This window comes from Carlito syrichta, unplaced genomic scaffold (genome assembly GCF_000164805.1).
Source record: "Carlito syrichta isolate Samal-C Ts95f unplaced genomic scaffold, Tarsius_syrichta-2.0.1 Scaffold100685, whole genome shotgun sequence".
Classification (NCBI taxonomy): domain Eukaryota; kingdom Metazoa; phylum Chordata; class Mammalia; order Primates; family Tarsiidae; genus Carlito; species Carlito syrichta.
This window is the reverse complement of record NW_007044781.1, coordinates 66095-85203: the sequence shown is the minus strand read 5'-3', so window position 1 is coordinate 85203 and position 19109 is coordinate 66095. Positions and strand designations below refer to the sequence as shown.

Sequence of the window (19109 nt, the reverse complement as noted above, 5' to 3'; positions counted from 1 at the left end):
TCATGTCATCCATCTGGAAGCCTTAGAGTAATGAGTAATCCCAGTCCTTTGTACACACCCTAAGCCCAGTCTAGCCTACATCTATATTCATTGCTCTCTCTCCTTTCCTTTCTTTACTTGGTGGAACCCATATTTCTTGCATCAGTAACTTCTCAAATGATCAGATAGAGCTAGCACTGCTATGGGCATTTATTGCCTCCTGCATGGACTGTGCTGAAGCCTCAAGTTCAGTTTGGTCTTTCAGTCTCTGAGTTCCTAGTTCTTTAAGGTGTTTTAAAACATTGCTTTCACAGTGATTCCCCTCTGCTCATAAATTTGGATTCGTGATTCTTCCTGTTTACCTGGCACTGAAGCACAGCCAAGATTCTTCCTCTAGCCTCACTTTCTCATGTTACTCTCCACTACTTCTATTTTAACCAAACACATCTGCTGGTCTGTTGCTTAAGCAATCGTCTTTACAGTTTGGCAACAACCATCTCCAGTTCTGGGGACATCTTCATCCCTTTTTTGCTGCCTGTCTGAACCCTGTGTATCCTTTTCTTGTTGACCACTGAGACATCCAACTAGTTTTAATACATTCATGTTTGATACTTACATGTACTTGTGTTCTTAACCCTTCCCAAGCAAATTAAAAGGTTTTTCTTTTGAAAGTTTTTCTGGCACTAAGGACCGTGTAATCTGCACAGGGGTTGCTTACTTCAATGATGGAGTATATAAGAGAACTTAATGTAGTCAACACACCATAGACTCTCACACAGCTTGGCGCTCTTAGTGAATACTTGTTGATCTAGAAGATAAAAGGCCCATCACAAATGAAATGGAATCCTAGCAGAATCCAGTTTTGTTTGGAACACGCTTTGTTCTTTGGAATTTATGTCCTATGTTTTCCTTGGTAATTTGGATATAAAACATGCACCTTGGACAGGGATAGTTATAGTTGTTAATCAGAGTAACAGCAGTAAAAATTCACATCTCAAGTTTAATTTTTATTAAATGCAGCAGGAATATGTTAGTGAAAATATGGCATTAAGGAAAGAACTTCTATCTGTCTTATTATTGTTTGCATTGTTAAAAATCAAACTCCTTTCCTTATAATCTTAGTATTCACAGTTTTGGACCTACATTGTTATTTCTTCTTTTTTTCTTTTTTTGAGTCAGAGTCTCACTCTGTTGCCCAGGCTGCAGTGGCATGTTCACGGCCACCACAGCCTTGACCTGCTGAACTCAGGTGATCCTTCTGCCTCAGCCTTCCAAGTAGCTGAAAACCAGGTGCACACCACCACGCCTGGCTAATTTTTTGATTTATTGTAGAGACAAGGTCTCACCAAGTTGTGCAGGCTGGTCTCAAACTCCTGGACTCAGGCGATCCTCTTGCCTTCCCTTCCCAAAATGCTGGGACTATAGGCAAGAGCCACTGCGCCCTGCCCATTGTTACTTCTTAATGGAGCAACCGGAAAAAAGTCTTGTGTATTTTAATGGCTTAATCTTAAACCTATATTTAAAGCCTCATTTAACCTTGAGTATTTCTAAACTATTAATTTATCTGTTTTTCTTTCCTTAGACTATTTCAAGTAGTACAATTCCGGAAAATGTGACAAGCGGTGGAAGGTTCAAACTTGACATTCTGAAAAATAAAGCCAAGAGATCCTTAACTAGCTCCTTGGAAAATATCTTCTCAAGGGTAAGATTCAACTGAGCATTTTTTAGGTAAACATGTCTGTGTTTTCTCTTTTACTTTGTTCTCAGCTGGCTCATAGATTTCCTTTAAAAAAAAACAACCAAAAAACAAAAACCCAAGATAACTTTTAATTAATTAACACATTTAAAATTATCTCTCAAAATAAGTTTCCTTCTCAGATCTAGATTTATTCTGGGATCTCTATTATCTGAATTTGAGTGACAGAGATTTAAATATATATTTTCTAGAAATATATATTTATAGAAAGGGAGAAATAGAATATCAATACCCAGTACTATAACAATTTTTAAAAATAATTTCCTGCTGGGCATGGTGGCTCACACCTGTAATCCCAGCACTTTGGGAGGTGGGGCAAGAGAATTGCCTGAGTCCATAGGTTTGAGACTAGCCTGGGCAACTCGATGAGACTTCTTCTCTACAATAAATAAAAAAAATTAGCTGGGTGTGGTGGTGTGCACGTGAGGTTCTAGTTTCCAGCTCCTTGGAAGGCTGAGGTTGGAAGGATCACCTGAGCCCAACAGGTCGAGGCTGCAGTGGCTGTGAGCATGCTACTGCACTCCAAACTGGGTGACAGAGTGAGACTCCTACTCAAAAAAAAAATAAATTCCCATGTAAAGTTATAAAGAACTTCTTTTGCCCATTCTTAGGTGCTGTTCAGGGAACACTAAAAATATGTATTATGTAATATGATTATGTATTCCATTTTGTAAATTTATATATTTCATTTTCAAGTAAGCAGAATGATTCTCCTTCATTTTCCTTTTCCTTAACAGTCTGTCTTAGAGCTGTTAGGTGAAATCTAGGATGGTAGGTGTCTTGGGCTGTGGGAGGGGGAGCCACGGTGGCTCTGAGTAGGGAGACATGTTCATTGGGGTACAGGGTGTGGATGTAGAAACCCGTGTTGTGAAAAGAGGAGGGCAACCTGGTTTGGCAAGTTGGGTAAGGCAGACATCCCTGCAGAGGGAAGGCCCAATGTGGGGTGTCAGAGCCAGAGTGGACAGGGTACAGTGTTTACAGCAAGATGGGGTAAGGTTCCAGCACAGCAAGATGGAGTTTGAGCAGGCTGAGGATGTCCATGTGTTGAGGTGACAGCTTGTTGTGGGGTGTGCTGAGGACAGTGTCTGTGTAATATCAATTGTGGACAGTGGTTATACACTGGAACTGCTCAAATAAGTCAATTAAGGATAGTAGGATCCAAAGAGAAGGCAATTACAAATATGAAACAGATAAAAATTAGAATGAACCTGTGTTGGATCCAACTTAGAGTTATCAGTAATAAATCATTTTAAAAAATATATATGCAAATATATAAATATATGTAATGCATTAGTGTGTGTGTGTGTGTGTGTGTGTGTGTGTGTGTGTGTGTGTATGTAAGTAAATGTGTATATATAGCTCCTGGCTCTGCCCACTAAGAGAACCTGGGAGCAACTTTTCTGTATACATCAGATAATAAGTCTCACTGGGTGGCATCTAGCACCCAGATTTTGGTTTCTGTATATACTTGTCCACTAGAAGAAATGAAGATTCTGAGAAAAATGACTAATTTCAGGACTACAGGGAATGTATAAGACAAGCCCAGAACATATTGGTGTTCTAGATAGGAAGTTCTTTTAAAAAGATGGTACTGGCCGGGCTTGGTGGTTCAGCCTGTAATCCCAGCGCTTTGGGAGGCCGAGGTGAGTGGATTGCCTGAGCCCATGGGTTTGAGACCCACCTGGGCAACTTGGCGAGCCCACGTCTCTACAATAAATAAAAAATCAGCCGGGCGTGGTAGCACGTACCTGTAGTCCCAGCTACTTGGAAGGCTGAGGCGGAAGGATCGCCGGAGCCCAGCAGGTTGAGGCTTCAGTGGCCACTCCGGTCTGGGTGACAGAGCGAGACTCCAACTCAAAAAAAAAAAAGATGGTACTATTTCATAAAAGCATAAAATCCTTGAAAGAGCTCCCACTGGTGACAGATGAGACAATATGACATCAAGATACAGGATAGTAACAGATCATCTAACCTGTTGCATAAAATAGGAAACCATGAGTCCATTCTGAAGCGAAAAAGAAATGAAGACATTGGAAATTTGATCATGAACAGGATAATTACTGTATGTAATTTATTTATGAATTACAAACGGGAAAATAACTTTGCACTGGAGAAGACTGGCCGATACCACCTTAGTAAAGTGAAATCCTGTGCTACCTGAGGTAAAGAACACAGCACTGTGTCTGTGGTATTCTAGCCAGAGGCAGGGCCTGGATCTAATCATGCGGGAATGTCAACAAACCCAAATTGAGATGCAGTTTACAAAACAAGCCTATCTTCAAAAGTGTCAAGGTCGAGCAAGTCAAGGACAAATTGAAGAATTATTCCATACTGAAGGACTATAAGAAAACATGAACACTAAATGGAACAGGAGATTATGAATTGGATCCTTTTGCCATAAAGACCTTCATTGGCCGGGTTCAGTGGCTCAGCCTGTAATCCCGCGCCTTTGGGAGGCTGAGGTGAATGGATTACCTGGTCCCCTGGGTTCGAGACCCGCCTGGGCAGTGAGACCTCATCTCTACAATAAATCAAAAAATCAGCCGGGCGTGGTAGTGCATGCCTGTAATTCCAGCTACTCAGAGGGTTGAGGTCGAAGGAGCGGCCACTGCACTCCTGTCTGGGCGACAGAGTGAGACTCCAACTCAAAAAAAAAAAAAAAAAAAAAAGACCTTCATTGGGACGATTGATACAAATAGAAGGAAGTCTGAGGATTAAATAGTATTATTTGCCGGGCGTGGTGGCTCATGCCTTTAATCCCAGCACTTTGGGAGGCTGAAGTGAGAGGATTGCCTGAGCTCAGGAGTTCGGAGATCAGTCTGGGCAACATGTCAAGACCTCGTCTCTACATAAAAAAAAAAAATTATCTGAGCATGGTGGCATACGCCTGTAGTTCCAGCTACTTGGAAGGCTTAAGCGGAAGGATCACCTGAACCCAGCAGATCGAGGCTGTGGGGGCCATGAGTGTGCCACTACACTCCAGCCTGGGCTACAGAGTGAGACTCTGACTCAAAAAATAAAAATAAAATATAAAAACATAAATAGTATTATTCTACCAATGTTAGTTTCCTGGTTTTGAAAGTTGTAATTTAGCTATGTAGTAGAATGTCTTCGTTTATAGAAAATATACAATAAAGTCTTTCAGGATGGTGGAACTGTATATTGGCAAATTATGTGCAAATGGTTTTAGGGAAAAAAACATTTTTTTTAACTGTACTTATAACTTGTCATTGCATTTGAGATTGCTTCAATATGAAAAAAGAAAAAGTGATGATTGTAAACTTGCTTATTACACACACCTCCCCAAGTTCACGCAGTTTGTTTTTTTTTTTTCCTTTCTGTTTTCATTTGTTAATAAATAGCTCAGACTATGAATGAATCAGAAGTACTGCCATTGTACTACTCTCTGTAAAGGCTCTTTTCTGAACCTAGCACATTGCATGTGTGAACAGCAGGTGGTGAGACTGTATGTGTGGTAGGTGATCAGACTCCTTGAAAAGTCTCAAAAGGTGCTTTAGATGGCTTTTTAAAAAAGTCTCTTGACTTTTTTTGTTAAAACAGAAGGAAAATTTTATCCTCAGTCTATAAATACATTCTTCAGTGATCTCCAAGTGCCTTTAAAGAGGCAAATGGTTGAGATAAATTCTTAGACTTTGAGGGGGACTTTGAAGCAACCACTTAACTCTGTTTGTGAATGTATGTTGTTTTCTTTTTATTTATGTTTTAGTTGGAGTCTCACTCTTGTCGTTCATGCTGGAGTGCAGTGGCACGCTCTGGGCCACCGTAGCCTTGACCTGCTGGGCTTAGGTGATCCTTCTGCCTCAGCCTTCCAAGTAGCTGGAACTACAGATGCACGCCACCACGCCTGGCTATTTTTTTGATTTATTGTAGAGATGCGGTCTCGCCAAGTTGCCCAGGCTGGTCTTGAACCCCCGAGCTCAGGCAATCCTCTTGCCTCAGCCTCCCAAAGTGCTGAGATTATAGGTGTGAGCCACCACACCAGCAGAAGTGTAATTCTTTTTTTTTTTTTTTTTTTGAGTTGGAGTCTCACTCTGTAGCCCCTACTGGAGTGCAGTGGCACGTTCACGGCCATCCCAGTGTCAACCTGCTGGGCTCAGGCGATCCTTCCACTCCAGCCTTCCAACTAGCCAGAACTATAGGCGTGTGCTACCACTCCTGGCTAATTTTTTTTTTTTTAATTTATTGTAGAGATGAGGTCTCGCTAAATTGCCTGGGCGGGTCTCAAACCCTCGGGCTCATGCAATCTACTTGCCTCAGCCTCCCAAAGTGCTGGGATTACAGGCTGAGCCCCCAGGCCCGCCCTGAAGTGTAATTCTTAAAGCAACAGCATCATAAACAGCATCAGCCACCTAAATTGAAGACTTTTGTTAGTGAAAATTTTAGTAGAAAGACCATTTGAGTAGATGTCAGGGACTTGAATGCGGCACTTGACCCTAGCAGATTTGATGTTTATGAATTTAGATGCATTACTTACTTTTTCTAAGCCATAGTTTCCCCATTTGTGAAATGGACATATTAATAACCATTAACCTCTCATTATTGTAGGGGTTAAAATTCTGCGTTATAGATATGAGATGGTATATTTAATGGTAAGCTCAATATGTCTGTCGTTGCTGGGTGTGACACAGAGGCTGAGGTGGAAGGATCAGGATTGTTTGAGGTCAGGAATTCGAGATCAACCTGGACAACACAGTGAGACCCCCCTTCTCTACACACACACACACACACACACACACACCAGAGAGAGAGAGAGAGAGAGAGACACCTCTGTTGTTTACAAAATGACAATAGGGTATTTAAAGTGTTGAGACCCCCTTTCTCTACACACACACACACACACACACACACACACACACACACACACCCCTCTGTTGTTTACAAAATGGCAATAAGGTATTTAAAGTGTTACTTTCTGTATCTCCATTTAGTACCTTGGCATCCTGCATACTACTTGCATGGCCGACTTTGCAGTGTCTTTTCCGCATGCCTTGAATTGCTGTAATGACTCTTTCAGTAAGGAGCCAATCTATTTTGGTCAAGGTGGATACTGTAGCTTTTGTGTTCCAAAGCGATGCCAAATGCTATAAATTTTGTGACCTAACAAGGTCTTGCTTGCACTTGTTGGACAGGTTGGCAGCTTCCCATGTGGTATTAAAAGTTATATAGCAAAAGGTGTTTTGTGTGCTCTAAAACTTGTTAGTTTTCTTTTTCTCTGAGTTGTATAGGAGAAAACTTATATTCCAGTTGCAGAGTTTAGCTCATAATTGCTGCCTTTTTAAAATGCTTAGAAACTCAGCTCATTAATCATTAAAAAGTGAGTTTAAGGGCCTGATGCATGAATGACCAAATCATAATGTAGTAAAACTGGAAAAGCTGTCTGTTCCAAGGGGACATTCAGAATCACGTATTGTAGATGTTGTCTTTGGCTTTTTCTTCAGTTGAAGTTTTCAAAAACATAAATATTTACCAGTATCAAGTACAAGTCATTTTGAAAGAGTCATTTCATTAGAGTAATATTAGTTATTTAGTTGTTGAAATGCCTAAAGTGGCAGAGTATCATTTTAAAGTGTTTGTTTATCTTTGTGAACAAAAGAACACATGTGGAGAAAACACCATTATGGGTAAAATATCTGATTTAAGGTACTTTTCTAATAATGGAAATGGTTTTATACCCCCTCTGACTACTTTCTCTGTTGTGACCAAATGACAGAGATAACTAGGCAGGTTGAGATGACCAGGCAGGTTGGCATATGAGTTGCTACTAAAATAACAGAAATAACAGTTGCTAAAAATAACAGAAAACAGCTTCATCATATTTTATTTTCCTCTTGGCCACACACACGAACCCAGTAATTTATTAGTCACAAATACAGTGTATTACTGGCAGTAAGTGAGTTATAGCATAGAAGTGAAGAACTGGAAAGATCTTCATGAAGATCTAGGACATTTGCAGAATTCCACTTAACCTGTGTAGGCTAATTAGCTTTATTTGTAAGCTGTTTTTTCAAAGTTTTATCTGAGGGAGTTAATAGTAAGAGCCACCTCCTCCACCGTTTCTTTTTCCAGTTGGGGTCTCACTCTGTTACCCAGACTAGAGTGAACGATCATGGCTTACCACAGCTTCAACCTCCTCGGCTCAGGCACTGCTTCCCTTACAGCCTCTAAGTAGCTGGGACTATGGGTGTGAATCACCACGCCCAGCTAATTTTTTGATTTTTTTTTGGTAGAGACAAGGTCTCATTTGTTGCCTCAGCTGGTCTCAAACTCCTGGGCTCAAGTGACCCTCTCAAAGTGCTCGAATTATAGGTATGAGCCACCACACCTAATATAAAAGCTTCCCTTTTATTTATTTATGTATTTGTTTGTCTGTTTGTTTTTAAGTAAGAGTCTTTACTGTGTTGCCCTGGCTGGAGTACAGTGGCATGTTCACGGGGCACCTCAGCCTTGACTTGCTGGGCTCAGGTGAGCCTTCTGCCTCATCCTTCCAAGTTGCTGGAACCACAGGTGCATGCCACCACGCCTGGCTAATTTTTTTGATTTATTGTAAAGACGAGGTGTCACCAAGTTGCCCAGGCTGGTCTCGAGCCCCTGGGCCCAGGCAGTCCTCTCGCCTCTGCCTTCTAAAGTGCTGGGATTACAGGTGTGAGTTACCATGCCCGACAAGAGCTTCACTTTTAAATTGTGCTTTCTGTGTTCAAATTGCTATTTTTTTTTTAAGCCAGCTGTGTAGACTTGGGTAACATAATCTATCAGAACTTCAGTCTCTGTGTCTGTGAAATTGGACTAAATAACTGCACTTACCTCACAGAATTGTTGTGAGGATTAAATGAGATAATGTAGTGTAAAATGCTTAAGGATTAAATGAGATAATGTAGTGTAAAATGCTTAATGTAGTCTATGGATTGTGATAAGCTTTCAGTAATAATAGGTGCAGCTGTTTATTAATATTATTGCTATAGTTGTTATATAGTGAGCCATTGAGAAACAATGCTGTTTCACATTGCTTCTGTGAAACAAGATCAGATACCATACATATAAAATAGTCATCTGAGAATAAGAGAGGACTGTTAAAACCTTCTGATAGCAGGCATAAGAAGAAAAATTAATAGAAAGCCAGGAAATTAGATTTGAAAAATTCTTTCAGAACATAGAGCAAAATGGCAAAGAAAAAGGAAAATAGGAGAACAGGGTCCAAAGTTAAAGATCAGTCTGGAACCAAAATGAAATACAGAATCATTGCAGGAAATAGAGAATAAATGCAGGAAATTTTCAAGCCTGTAATTCCAGCAAGCCTGTAGTCCCAGCACTTTGGGAGACCGAGGTGAGAGGATTGCCTGAGCCCAGGGGTTCAAGACCAGCCTGGGCAACTTGGCGAGGCCTCATCTCTACAATTAAAAAAAAATGAAAAAAATTAGCTGGGCATGGTAACTCACCTGTAGTTCAGGATACTTGGAAGGCTGAAGTGGAAGGATGGCCTGAGCCCATCAAGTGGACTCTGGGGTAGCCATGAGCTTGCCACTGCGCTCCAGCGTAGGCGATGAAATGAGACTCTGACTCCAAAAAACAAAAATTTTCTCAGTGCTAATGAACATGAATTTCCAGATTTAGTGGTCTCAGAAAATGCACAATAGAATGAGCAAAAATCATGCTAAGGCATATTGTTGTGAAATTTCAAAATGCCCAAGGGCAAACTTAAATTCTGTTCCAAAGCGAAATAGCAGGTTATATACACAGGTTCTAGGATCACAATGACATCAGACTTCTGAAGCAAAGGACACTTTAGCAATGCTAATGTATTTTGAAGGAAAATGTCCAACCACAATGATATATAATATTCATTCAAACTATTAGTGAATGATTGGGCCAGAACATAGAAGTTTCCATAATGGGTGCTTAAAGGAAGACAAAAAATTGTAATTAATGGATTATGTGATGTTTGACCACATTGTGAGCTGTAGGAGAGTTTTGTAATCAATTCGGAATTGCTGAAGCAGCTATTAACTCGGCGAAAAACAAAATGTTCAAGATATGAGACCTAGTCAGACATAATACATCATAGTACAATATGACTTCTTTACAAAGTCATAAGAATAAGCACAAACTAACTGACTTACCTAAAACTTTTGATGCCATTTTATTGAGAGAGATGGCAGAAGTGTGTGTGTGTGTGTGTGTGTGTGTGTGTGTGTGTGTGTGTGTGTGTGTGTGCGCGCGCGCTGGGTGATAGGGTAGGGGCAAGAATACTAAAGTCGCATCTTCCAGAGTTAGGAAGTCAACAGATAGTGCCTAAAATGGAAAGATTAAGGAACAATGGTATAAGATGAATACCAGAACCATCTGTCTAAATAATTTCAAAGTTTGCTTCTGGGAAGTGGGATTCAGAATGTGGGGGAGGGTGGGAAGGGGTTAGTGATCACCACTTTTTGTGGTAAGCTTGGTAGCACAGTTTGACTTTTGAAACTTTGTGTAAGTATTACTTTGATTAAAAATTAAAATGAGATTTAGTCCTGTCAGCCAAAGGAAAAAGCTGAGGCAAATTTAATAGCAGAGAGCTTATGTGGGCCAAGTTTGAGGATTGCAACCCAAGAGTATATTAGTAGATCCAAGTTGTCCTGAATATACACTTCAATTAGCAGCAGTTACAAGTAGATTTTTTTAAAAAGGAAAACAGTTATTATATTATACTGTTCCTAAATTGTTTGCCAAGAATTTTCATTAAAATAACATAAGTTATTGATTGGCTGTATATTGTTCTTTGTATCAGATTCCAGGAACACAAAGATAATGGGTGAGGCAACTAGTAAGGAACAACAACAACAACAAATTGCCCCAGGGAATGGGTGTGTATGTGTGGGTGGGGGGTTGGGACTGGAGTCCTATACTCATGTTTCTCCGGGCCTGATAAATTGGACATACCTCACATAGCTCAGACTGCTCTGAGCTGGTTTTCTTTTTTAAAATCTCTTCCTTCCCCAAAATTAAACCCATGAATGTATGGAGACAGACTTTAAAACTGTAAAGTACTATGCAAATATATATATATATATGTATTGTTTTGCAAAGTCACTGTCTCATTGACCTGACTTGTGTTTACAGTCGTTCTTTTTAGAACGTTTCTATGTGTTTTAGAGTTGTGTAGTACTCCTCAGGGTGTGGTTTGTCTCTTAAGACCTTGTAAATAATGTGGTTCCCTACTGTTGTATCTTTCTTCCTTCAGTAGTTTGCCTCAGTTTCTTCCTATGAAAAGTGAGGGAAACAGACAAGGTGATCTCTTAGGTGCCTCTTTCTGAGATCATCTATAAAATCCACACCAAAGACATAAGTGAAAAGAAAATCAATAACCAATTCACCAGTATTGAAGCAGACTAAGTGAAATGACTTATTGAAATAGTCTTACATTATGGAATAATGACTCAAGCAAAATCCGTAGATTCTAGAATATAGTTTTCTATTTTGTTTTCAACCTACCTTTATTATAATCCTATAATGTGAATTATGATGTTTGTAATTTGGGTTCCATGGAGGTTTATGTATTAAACCATTTTCTTTATTACTTTGTTTCTGCTGTATTCTTCCCATCTGTATTTATCTGTGTGTAAGACAGAGTTAATGGGGCACTCACTGATCTTATGGAAGAATAATGTGTAATCTTGTAACCAAACTAACTTGAAAAAGCTTGGGCTGAGTATCTAGTTAAATAACAGCTGATTTAGAAATAATGGAAATAGATTGGGGTTAGTTCTGTTAACCAAGCTTGATGACTGTTAATATAGCCACCGAATTTGAGTGAACTACAAAAAGATTAATTTAATGATGGCATGAAGAGGCAACCTGAAACTGCTGTTTATAGTTTTGAAGTCAAATTTTAAATCATATGAAGGATGTCATTTTATTCCTTTCACTCAGGGGGCTAACAGAATGAGAGGTCGACTTGGAAGTGTGGATAGCTTTGAACGCTCCAACAGTCTTGCTTCAGAGAAGGTATTTACCTCCCTTGTTTACTACTAATTGTGACTTAGCAAAGGCCAACACTGATACTGTAGTATACATGCTTAATTATTTTATTGTAATTCCTTTATAACTTTTAAAATATAAATATTCAAGTCTTTATTATTTTAAATAAGAAGATTCTGAGTACTATTATGTAATCAGCTAGTGTTATTCAGCTAGGCCTCCTCATGTTGTGGGAGAACACATCCTTTCCAGGCTAACTGCTCTGCCAGGCTTTTTACTGTCTGGAGATAGTAAGCTTCGGAGGACTGTATTTCAACAACTGTTGATTCAAAGCCATATAATAATGTATGTACTAGCCATGTAGTTACTAATTGCTAGTATAGTAATTTTTTTTGTTCCCTTCTCTTGTTACTTTTTTTCCCCTAATTTTTTAATCATTTTAACTGCGACATTAGGGTCTTAACTTTATCTCATATACAACTAACTCTAGGTTGTAGGTTTGGTTTCCTGTTTCCTGTGTCATACACACATAACCTGAGGCATATGCAACCAATTTTTTTAAAATGGAAAAATATTAGAATGTTTTTATTAAACATTTTGTTGATGGAATTGTGGACTTAGTCCAGTTATGAGTCTGTTATCCCTAACCCATGTTTATCAAGCTAACCATTTCTACAGTGGTGCCTGTTCTGGAAAGTATAAACAGCATACCTGTCTAAATTGAAAGATTTATGATGTCTCCCCATGCAATCTGAAATGCATTCCAGCATAGCTCACTTTTCATTCATTTCCTGTTTTTCATGTGTTTTAAAAGAAATTTACCTCAGGGAACATGTAATTGGATGAAAACATCCACAGTGAAGAGAGATACTTAACAGGCTTTATTTTACCTTCCTGAAGGCTTTGCCATGAGACCAGGACACTTAGGCATTGTGATATTTTTTGACAGTACGGGAAGCATGCAACTGATATGTCACGGAAGTTAGGAGACACGTATAAACACAGACTCCACCTTCTTTTGATCATGATCTCTTTTCATCTTTCTGGCAACAATGAGAAAAGTATAATAGCTGTAGCATTTTACCACAAAGTGTCGGGGGGAAAGAATACCTTTTCTCATCCTCCCTTTCACTTTCTGGCCTATCTTTACGGATGCTGTCTTGCAGCTGCTTATCGCAAGAAATGGGCTGTGGTGGTGATACTGATTAGCCTTCGGCATAGATTGAGTAAAAGGGGGGAAAAACAGTTTTGTCATGACTCAGGAGGAAGATGAGGCACGCTGTCACTTTTGAGCTCTGTGTTTCAGCAGGTCTGCCATAACCCACTTAGGACAGAAAGACCTTCCTTCTGCTTGCATTTCAGGACTATTCACCAGGGGACTCTCCACCAGGGACGCCGCCAGCCTCCCCACTGTCCTCAGCTTGGCAGACCTTCCCTGAAGAGGATTCTGACTCCCCGCAGTTTCGGAGACGGGCACACACGTTCAGCCACCCACCTTCAAGCACCAAGAGAAAGCTGAATCTACAGGATGGGCGGGCTCACGGGGTGTGCTCCCCCTTGCTGAGGCAGAGCTCCAGCGAGCAGTGCAGGTAAGTCCAGCCTTCTATCCAAAATGCGACATCACATTCTCATGTCACCCTGTTCTGGTCACTCTGGAGGCAAAAGCGATTATGACTGTAGCCAACTTGTAGTTTTTAAAAACATTATTAAAATAAATTAATTTGCCTCATTTACTAAGGGAAACAAGGCAAGGTTAAGGCACACCCAGAGAGAAGTGTTAATGCGTTTTGTGTGGAAACTTTTTTTTCCTTTCAGAAAAATGGAAAAAACAAGGTATCATGCAGTTGTTTTGACTGAAAACCCGCTGACAACACGTTATTCGTGTCTTGATGATGACTCTAGAGAAATAAAGTCAGCACATTTGAAAATAACATAGCAGTAGAACTTCCTGTTAGACTACAATAAAATACCAGAGTGAAAAATAATCACCCAAATTACCCTTACACATGAGATAATATTTGGCTATATTTTAATACATAATAAATTAAAGCTAAATATGAAAATTATTGCAAATTTTATCTAGAATAAAGTGCTATCTATAAAGAAGACTGTATGCACCATAATTTAAAGGCCATGTCCACTAGAAATGATCATACATGATATTTTAAAAAATAATTTCATATAGTTGTTTGACATTTGGCAAGAAATAATAAAGGGGTAACCCTGGAATTATAGAAGGATTTACTTCTTACTGTGTATCATAGATCATAATTTATGTCTTAGAACTAATTTTATGTATCTTCTTTACCTATAAGTCTGATACAGAAAACAGAGTTGGACAAGGATCCTGGTTGGAGAGAAAAAAAAAGTCAAAGTAAAAAGAGTGGGCTAATTTTTATATCAAGTTTTATTAATTTTACCAGCATTTCTTTTAAGGCTGCAGTCTTATTTTCATTGTTGTTTCCTGAATGATTAGAAATTTAAAAATAAGATATTTATAAGATAAAGTTGATCAACAGAATTAATTATTCTCAGATTTGTGTGTATGTATGTGTGCGAAGAGTGTTAAATACTCTAGTATATACCAATATTTTTTAATGATCACTTAAGTTTACTTAAGTGACCAGCCTGGGCAACATTTGCAAGGCAATAAGACTTTTTTTCCAGGAAAAATTATTATCAAGAGTTAAAATATCAATTATTTTAGACTATAAATGATAGTTCATTTCTTTCCTATATTTTCCACATTTTATAACATGTAAGTTCAAACAGTTGCTGTCAATATAAAAAGATGTTATTTGTGTCATTGTGAAAACTTGCTACACAAAGAATCTTCCAGATTTTGCATTTGGATTAAGCCACAGTGGCACAATTCCAGTCTTCAGGAAAGAACATGGGCATTAATGTTCAAGCAATAGTTATTATGATGCTTTCCAGCAACCAAACATGTTGTTCTTAAATATTTAGAAGGGTTTATATCTTTAAAATAGTCAAAGTCTTTGAACTACTGATAATCAGTTTTTCCTTCTGGAACTTGTTTCCTGTAATTATTTGTGCTTTCCTACTTTTTTCCCCTTGAAGTATCTTTTGCATGTAAAAACAAACACTGTTTGTTCTAAGTTAAGAATTTTTTAGAAACAAACACAGATGCTTAGAAATACTGTATAGATGAGAAATTCAGCTTATCAGAGAGTGAAATTAGGCCATAGTCACCTAAATAGTGACCTGCATGCTTCTTATTTTTTTCCATGTAAGATTCAGCCCTATATTTTGAAAGGAAAGGTTAAATTAATAGCAAGAACCTGTTTTTATGCTTTTTCATAATGAATGCAAATTTTGCCAAAATATAAATTAAGACCACTTTGCTGTATTTTCTGTACTCAGCATTCTTCCGTCAGTCCGACGCATGCACAAGGAGAGTAATTCTTCCTCCAGTCTTCCAAGTCTTCACACTTCCTTCTCTGCCCCTTCCTTCACTGCCCCCTCTTTCCTGAAAAGCTTTTACCAGAATTCAGGTAGACTGTCCCCACAGTATGAAAATGAAATCAGGTGAGATCAGTGTCCTCTGTTTGCAAAGCAAAATTTTCTGCAGTGCTATACTGATGTGTTACTAAAAAGTGACTGATTAATTTTGGAGTGACATTTATGCATCCTTTTGTTGTGCTTGTTCTAATCTGTTTCTAATATATTGGTTTAAATTTTATCAAGAAACTTTCTAAGCTAGCAGTTTGAAAGCTTTTTGATGACAAAATTATCTTTTAGAATTATATTATTTGCATTATTGGTATGTTTATTTTCCTCTGATACCAGAGTCAAAGCTTTGTATTGTTAACATAAGAACTGGTGCTAACGCATACTCAGCAAACCTTCTTTGAACATGCCTTTCTTTTCTTAGCCTCTCTAGACATGTTTATAGAACTCAATAGCTGCCTGGTGTGGTGGCTCACACCTTTTTAATCCTAGGTCTTTGGGAGGCTGAGGCGAGAGGATTGCTGGAGCCCAGGAGTTCGAGACTAGCCTGGGCAACATAGCAAGATTTTGTTTCAACAAAAATAAAAATAAAAAAACTAACTGGGCACGATGTAGGTGCACACCTATAGTCCCAGCTACTCAGGAGGCAGAGGCAGAAGAACCACTTGAACCCAGGAGGTCAAAGGCTGTGGTGAGCTGTGATCGCGCCACTGCTTTTCAGCTCAGGCAACAGAGTGAGACCCCACTCCAAAAAGAAATACACTACAGTTTATTCACTGTCTTGCTGATGGGCATTTGGGTTGTTTCTAGTTGCTTGATCGTTGGCAATTCTTGTCGTCAGGAGAGGAATACATGTTATCAACCAGCCTATCTGTGTTTTACCAAAATCTTTTTGGCTATCCTTTTGGCCTATTTTCTTGTAGACACAGGAAATTCTAAAAGCATCTAACTAGGTAACCCTCACTAACTAGTTAAATTAGACTAATCATTGAATTTTCTCTGAGTATCTTTTGTCCATGTGTGCCTATTTTTTTTCACTTTAAGAAAGATAAATAATATCGGATTAATGTAATTTGAATCTGAACTATCTACTACATTAGTATAAAAATTCATGTTCAAAAACTGAATTTGATTTCTAGTGAAGAAGGTAAGTGAAGAATTTATTTTAAAGTGTTTTCAGGGATAATTTTTTTTTTTTTTTTGAGTTGGAGTCTCACTCTGTCGCCCATACTGGAGTGCAGTAGCCGCTCCCGGCCACCGCAGCCTCGACCTGCTGGGCTCCGGTGATCCTTCCGCCTCAGCCTTCCGAGTAGCCGGAATTACAGGCACGCGCTACCACGCCCGGCTGATTTTTTTGATTTATTGTAGAGATGAGGTCTCGCTGCCCAGGCGGGTCTCGAACCCGCGGGCTCAGGCAATCCACTCACCTCAGCCTCCCAAAGGCGCGGGATTACAGGCCGAGCCACCGAGCCCGGCGTTTCAGGGATAATTTTATGAGAGAAGTTTTAAAGGAAGTTAGCCACTAAATAGTATAATATGTATGAAATATTAAATGAATTTAGAAAGCCAAGAATATACATGTGTAAAAATATCGGTTTGCCTTATCTCTACCGATACTGCCTATTGGTAAGAATACAACACTTTAAATCAAACCTATTTGCTATCTTTATGTTCAAGCGACCATTTGTGGAATCCTAGATTCCTTCCTGAAAAGGAATCATGCCTTAAAGGGCCAATTAGGAATAACCATTAAGAAGGTTAAAGGTCAGCTGTGAATAGGAAGTAGAGTACAAAAGTGGTGACTTTTTAAACAACATTACATATGCTGTTTAAAATAAGATTATTCATTTGCTTTCAAGAATTTCTGCTTAGTTGTGTGGTATTCTTTCCAATAGCTTCCCGAAAACATCTATGCCTCATTCCAATAGAATAGCATTATTGAGGGCAAATATATGTTAGTTTTGGGTTGAAGAATTTCACTTTTCTGTAGCTATGTTATTTGAAGTGCTATGTTTAAAGATATAAAGAACTTTTATATGTGTAGGATCATTAAAACTCTTTCTAGTTCCTGTACATTTTAATATTTTCTTGCATGTGAGCAACTCTAGAAATCAAAATACTTTTTTGTACACTTTCCTATACTCTTTTAGTTGAACAGCAAACACTCAGTAGGCCAAAAGTATATTTGAAATAAAAAATACTTTTATGGAAAAGGAAACCAGTCACAATCACCAAGCCCAGTGGATTATCACAAAGTGAATCCACTATTTCCCCACCACTGCAGTCAATAAATGGAATGCCACCATCATGCCTGCTGCCACTCCTCTCATTTTCTGACCCAATTGCTGTCTCCATGCTGACTCAGATATCACAGAGTAGGTTTGCCTGGTTGAACTTTACATAGATGGAGTGATGCAGCATATATTCTTTTTTATATCTGACTTCTTTCACCGACATTAGTTTGTGAGATTTATTTCTGGTTTTTTGTGCACTTTACTTCATTTTTTATTGCTGTGTAGTATTCCATTTACTATATCACCTTATCCATTCTCCTGTGAATGAACATGTGGGTTGTTTCTAGGTTTTTGGCTTTGAAAAGAGTAGTGTCTTTACTATTATTGTACGTATCTTTAGTTGTTCCTACATAGGCATTATTGGTGACTACACAGTAGTAAAATTGTTAGGCAAAAATGCATTCTTAATAGGTTTATTTCAGCTAGTAAGTCACTTAGATGTAAATTTACCAGTTACAGTCCTGGAGAGAGTTTTTTGGGTTTTTTTGTATTTTGAAATAATTTCAATTTTAGAGAAAAGATGCAAAAATATTACAGAGGACTCCTACCAAGTTAATCAATTTTTAACATTTTGCTACATTTGCTTAATTATTCTCTTTGTTAATTTATATGCATATATGTATATAGTTCTTCATTAGAAGCCATTTGTGGATAGGTTGCATGCATCATATCCCTTTACTGTTAATATTTTAGGGTGTTTCCTAAAAACAAGAGTATTCTAGAGCATAGTTTTAATCCAGTGGTTTCTGAACTCTACACCTCTCATTATCACTTGTTTCAGAAAGAACATCATGCACACATGATTACTATGGTATCTGGCACTGTTTAGGATAATGAGGAGAGGAGGTTCATAATACTATCAATTATAATTTTCTTGTCACTTGGGTACCTAATATCTTATTAGTTGCATAAAATGACTCTCTAAATATGCATAGTCAAGTAGGGAACAAGGCAGTAGGATATGGGCTAATGATACTACTTTTTAAAAAGCATATTAATTTTAAATTTAGTTTAGGCGTCCTTCTCCAGAACCACTCCTGAATTATTAAAAATATGTCAGGTTACTCTTTGCAAGCAGGCTGAGAAAAAGGAGCCAAGATCATTTTAATAGTTAGTAGAATTATTTGCACAGCATTGAAATGATAGAGAAGAGGGAATAAATATATTTTTGATTTTGCCTTACTTTGAACTAATTTCCAAAATTTAATGTTATTTTATTGTTTAGTAAGCTATAATTTTATATGAGGGTATGGTATATTTTTATAACATCTATTAAATATATTGTATCCTTTTATCAACAGGCATATTTTTTACTTCTTATAATTGCTTCTCAGATTTTAAGCCTATATTTAAACAATTATTTGTACTGGAATTAAAAAAAAAGTAATTGATAGTCAAAAAAAGTAATTGAAAATGTTAAAAGTAATTGATAGTCAAAAAAAGTAAATGATAGTCTTTACTTCTATTCACTTATGACACTTTTTAGAAAATAAGATTTTTGCTGATGAACTACTTTGTGATACAGTTTTGATTTCTGATTTTAAAAAAGTGTATGATTATTTATTATGGTTCATTTAAAAAGTAACCTTACCATGACTTACTGATGACTTGTGGGAATGCCTTTATTCTAAACC

The 19109-nt window shown here is 38.1% G+C and overlaps 1 protein-coding gene across 2 annotated transcripts in view; it reads left to right on the top strand.

Annotated features, from left to right (window-relative positions):
* The window catches only part of TBC1D4 (TBC1 domain family member 4), a 204315-nt gene that overhangs the window by 144206 nt on the left and 41000 nt on the right, over positions 1–19109 (top strand). Inside the window, exons 8-11 of one of the 2 annotated variants that reach the window (XM_021715513.1) lie at positions 1562–1681; positions 11663–11737; positions 13073–13299; positions 15095–15259. In XM_021715513.1, the coding sequence (XP_021571188.1) occupies positions 1562–1681; positions 11663–11737; positions 13073–13299; positions 15095–15259 (587 nt within the window). The remainder of the gene's footprint in view (positions 1–1561; positions 1682–11662; positions 11738–13072; positions 13300–15094; positions 15260–19109) is intronic. The other variant, XM_021715515.1, reaches the window with a different exon arrangement.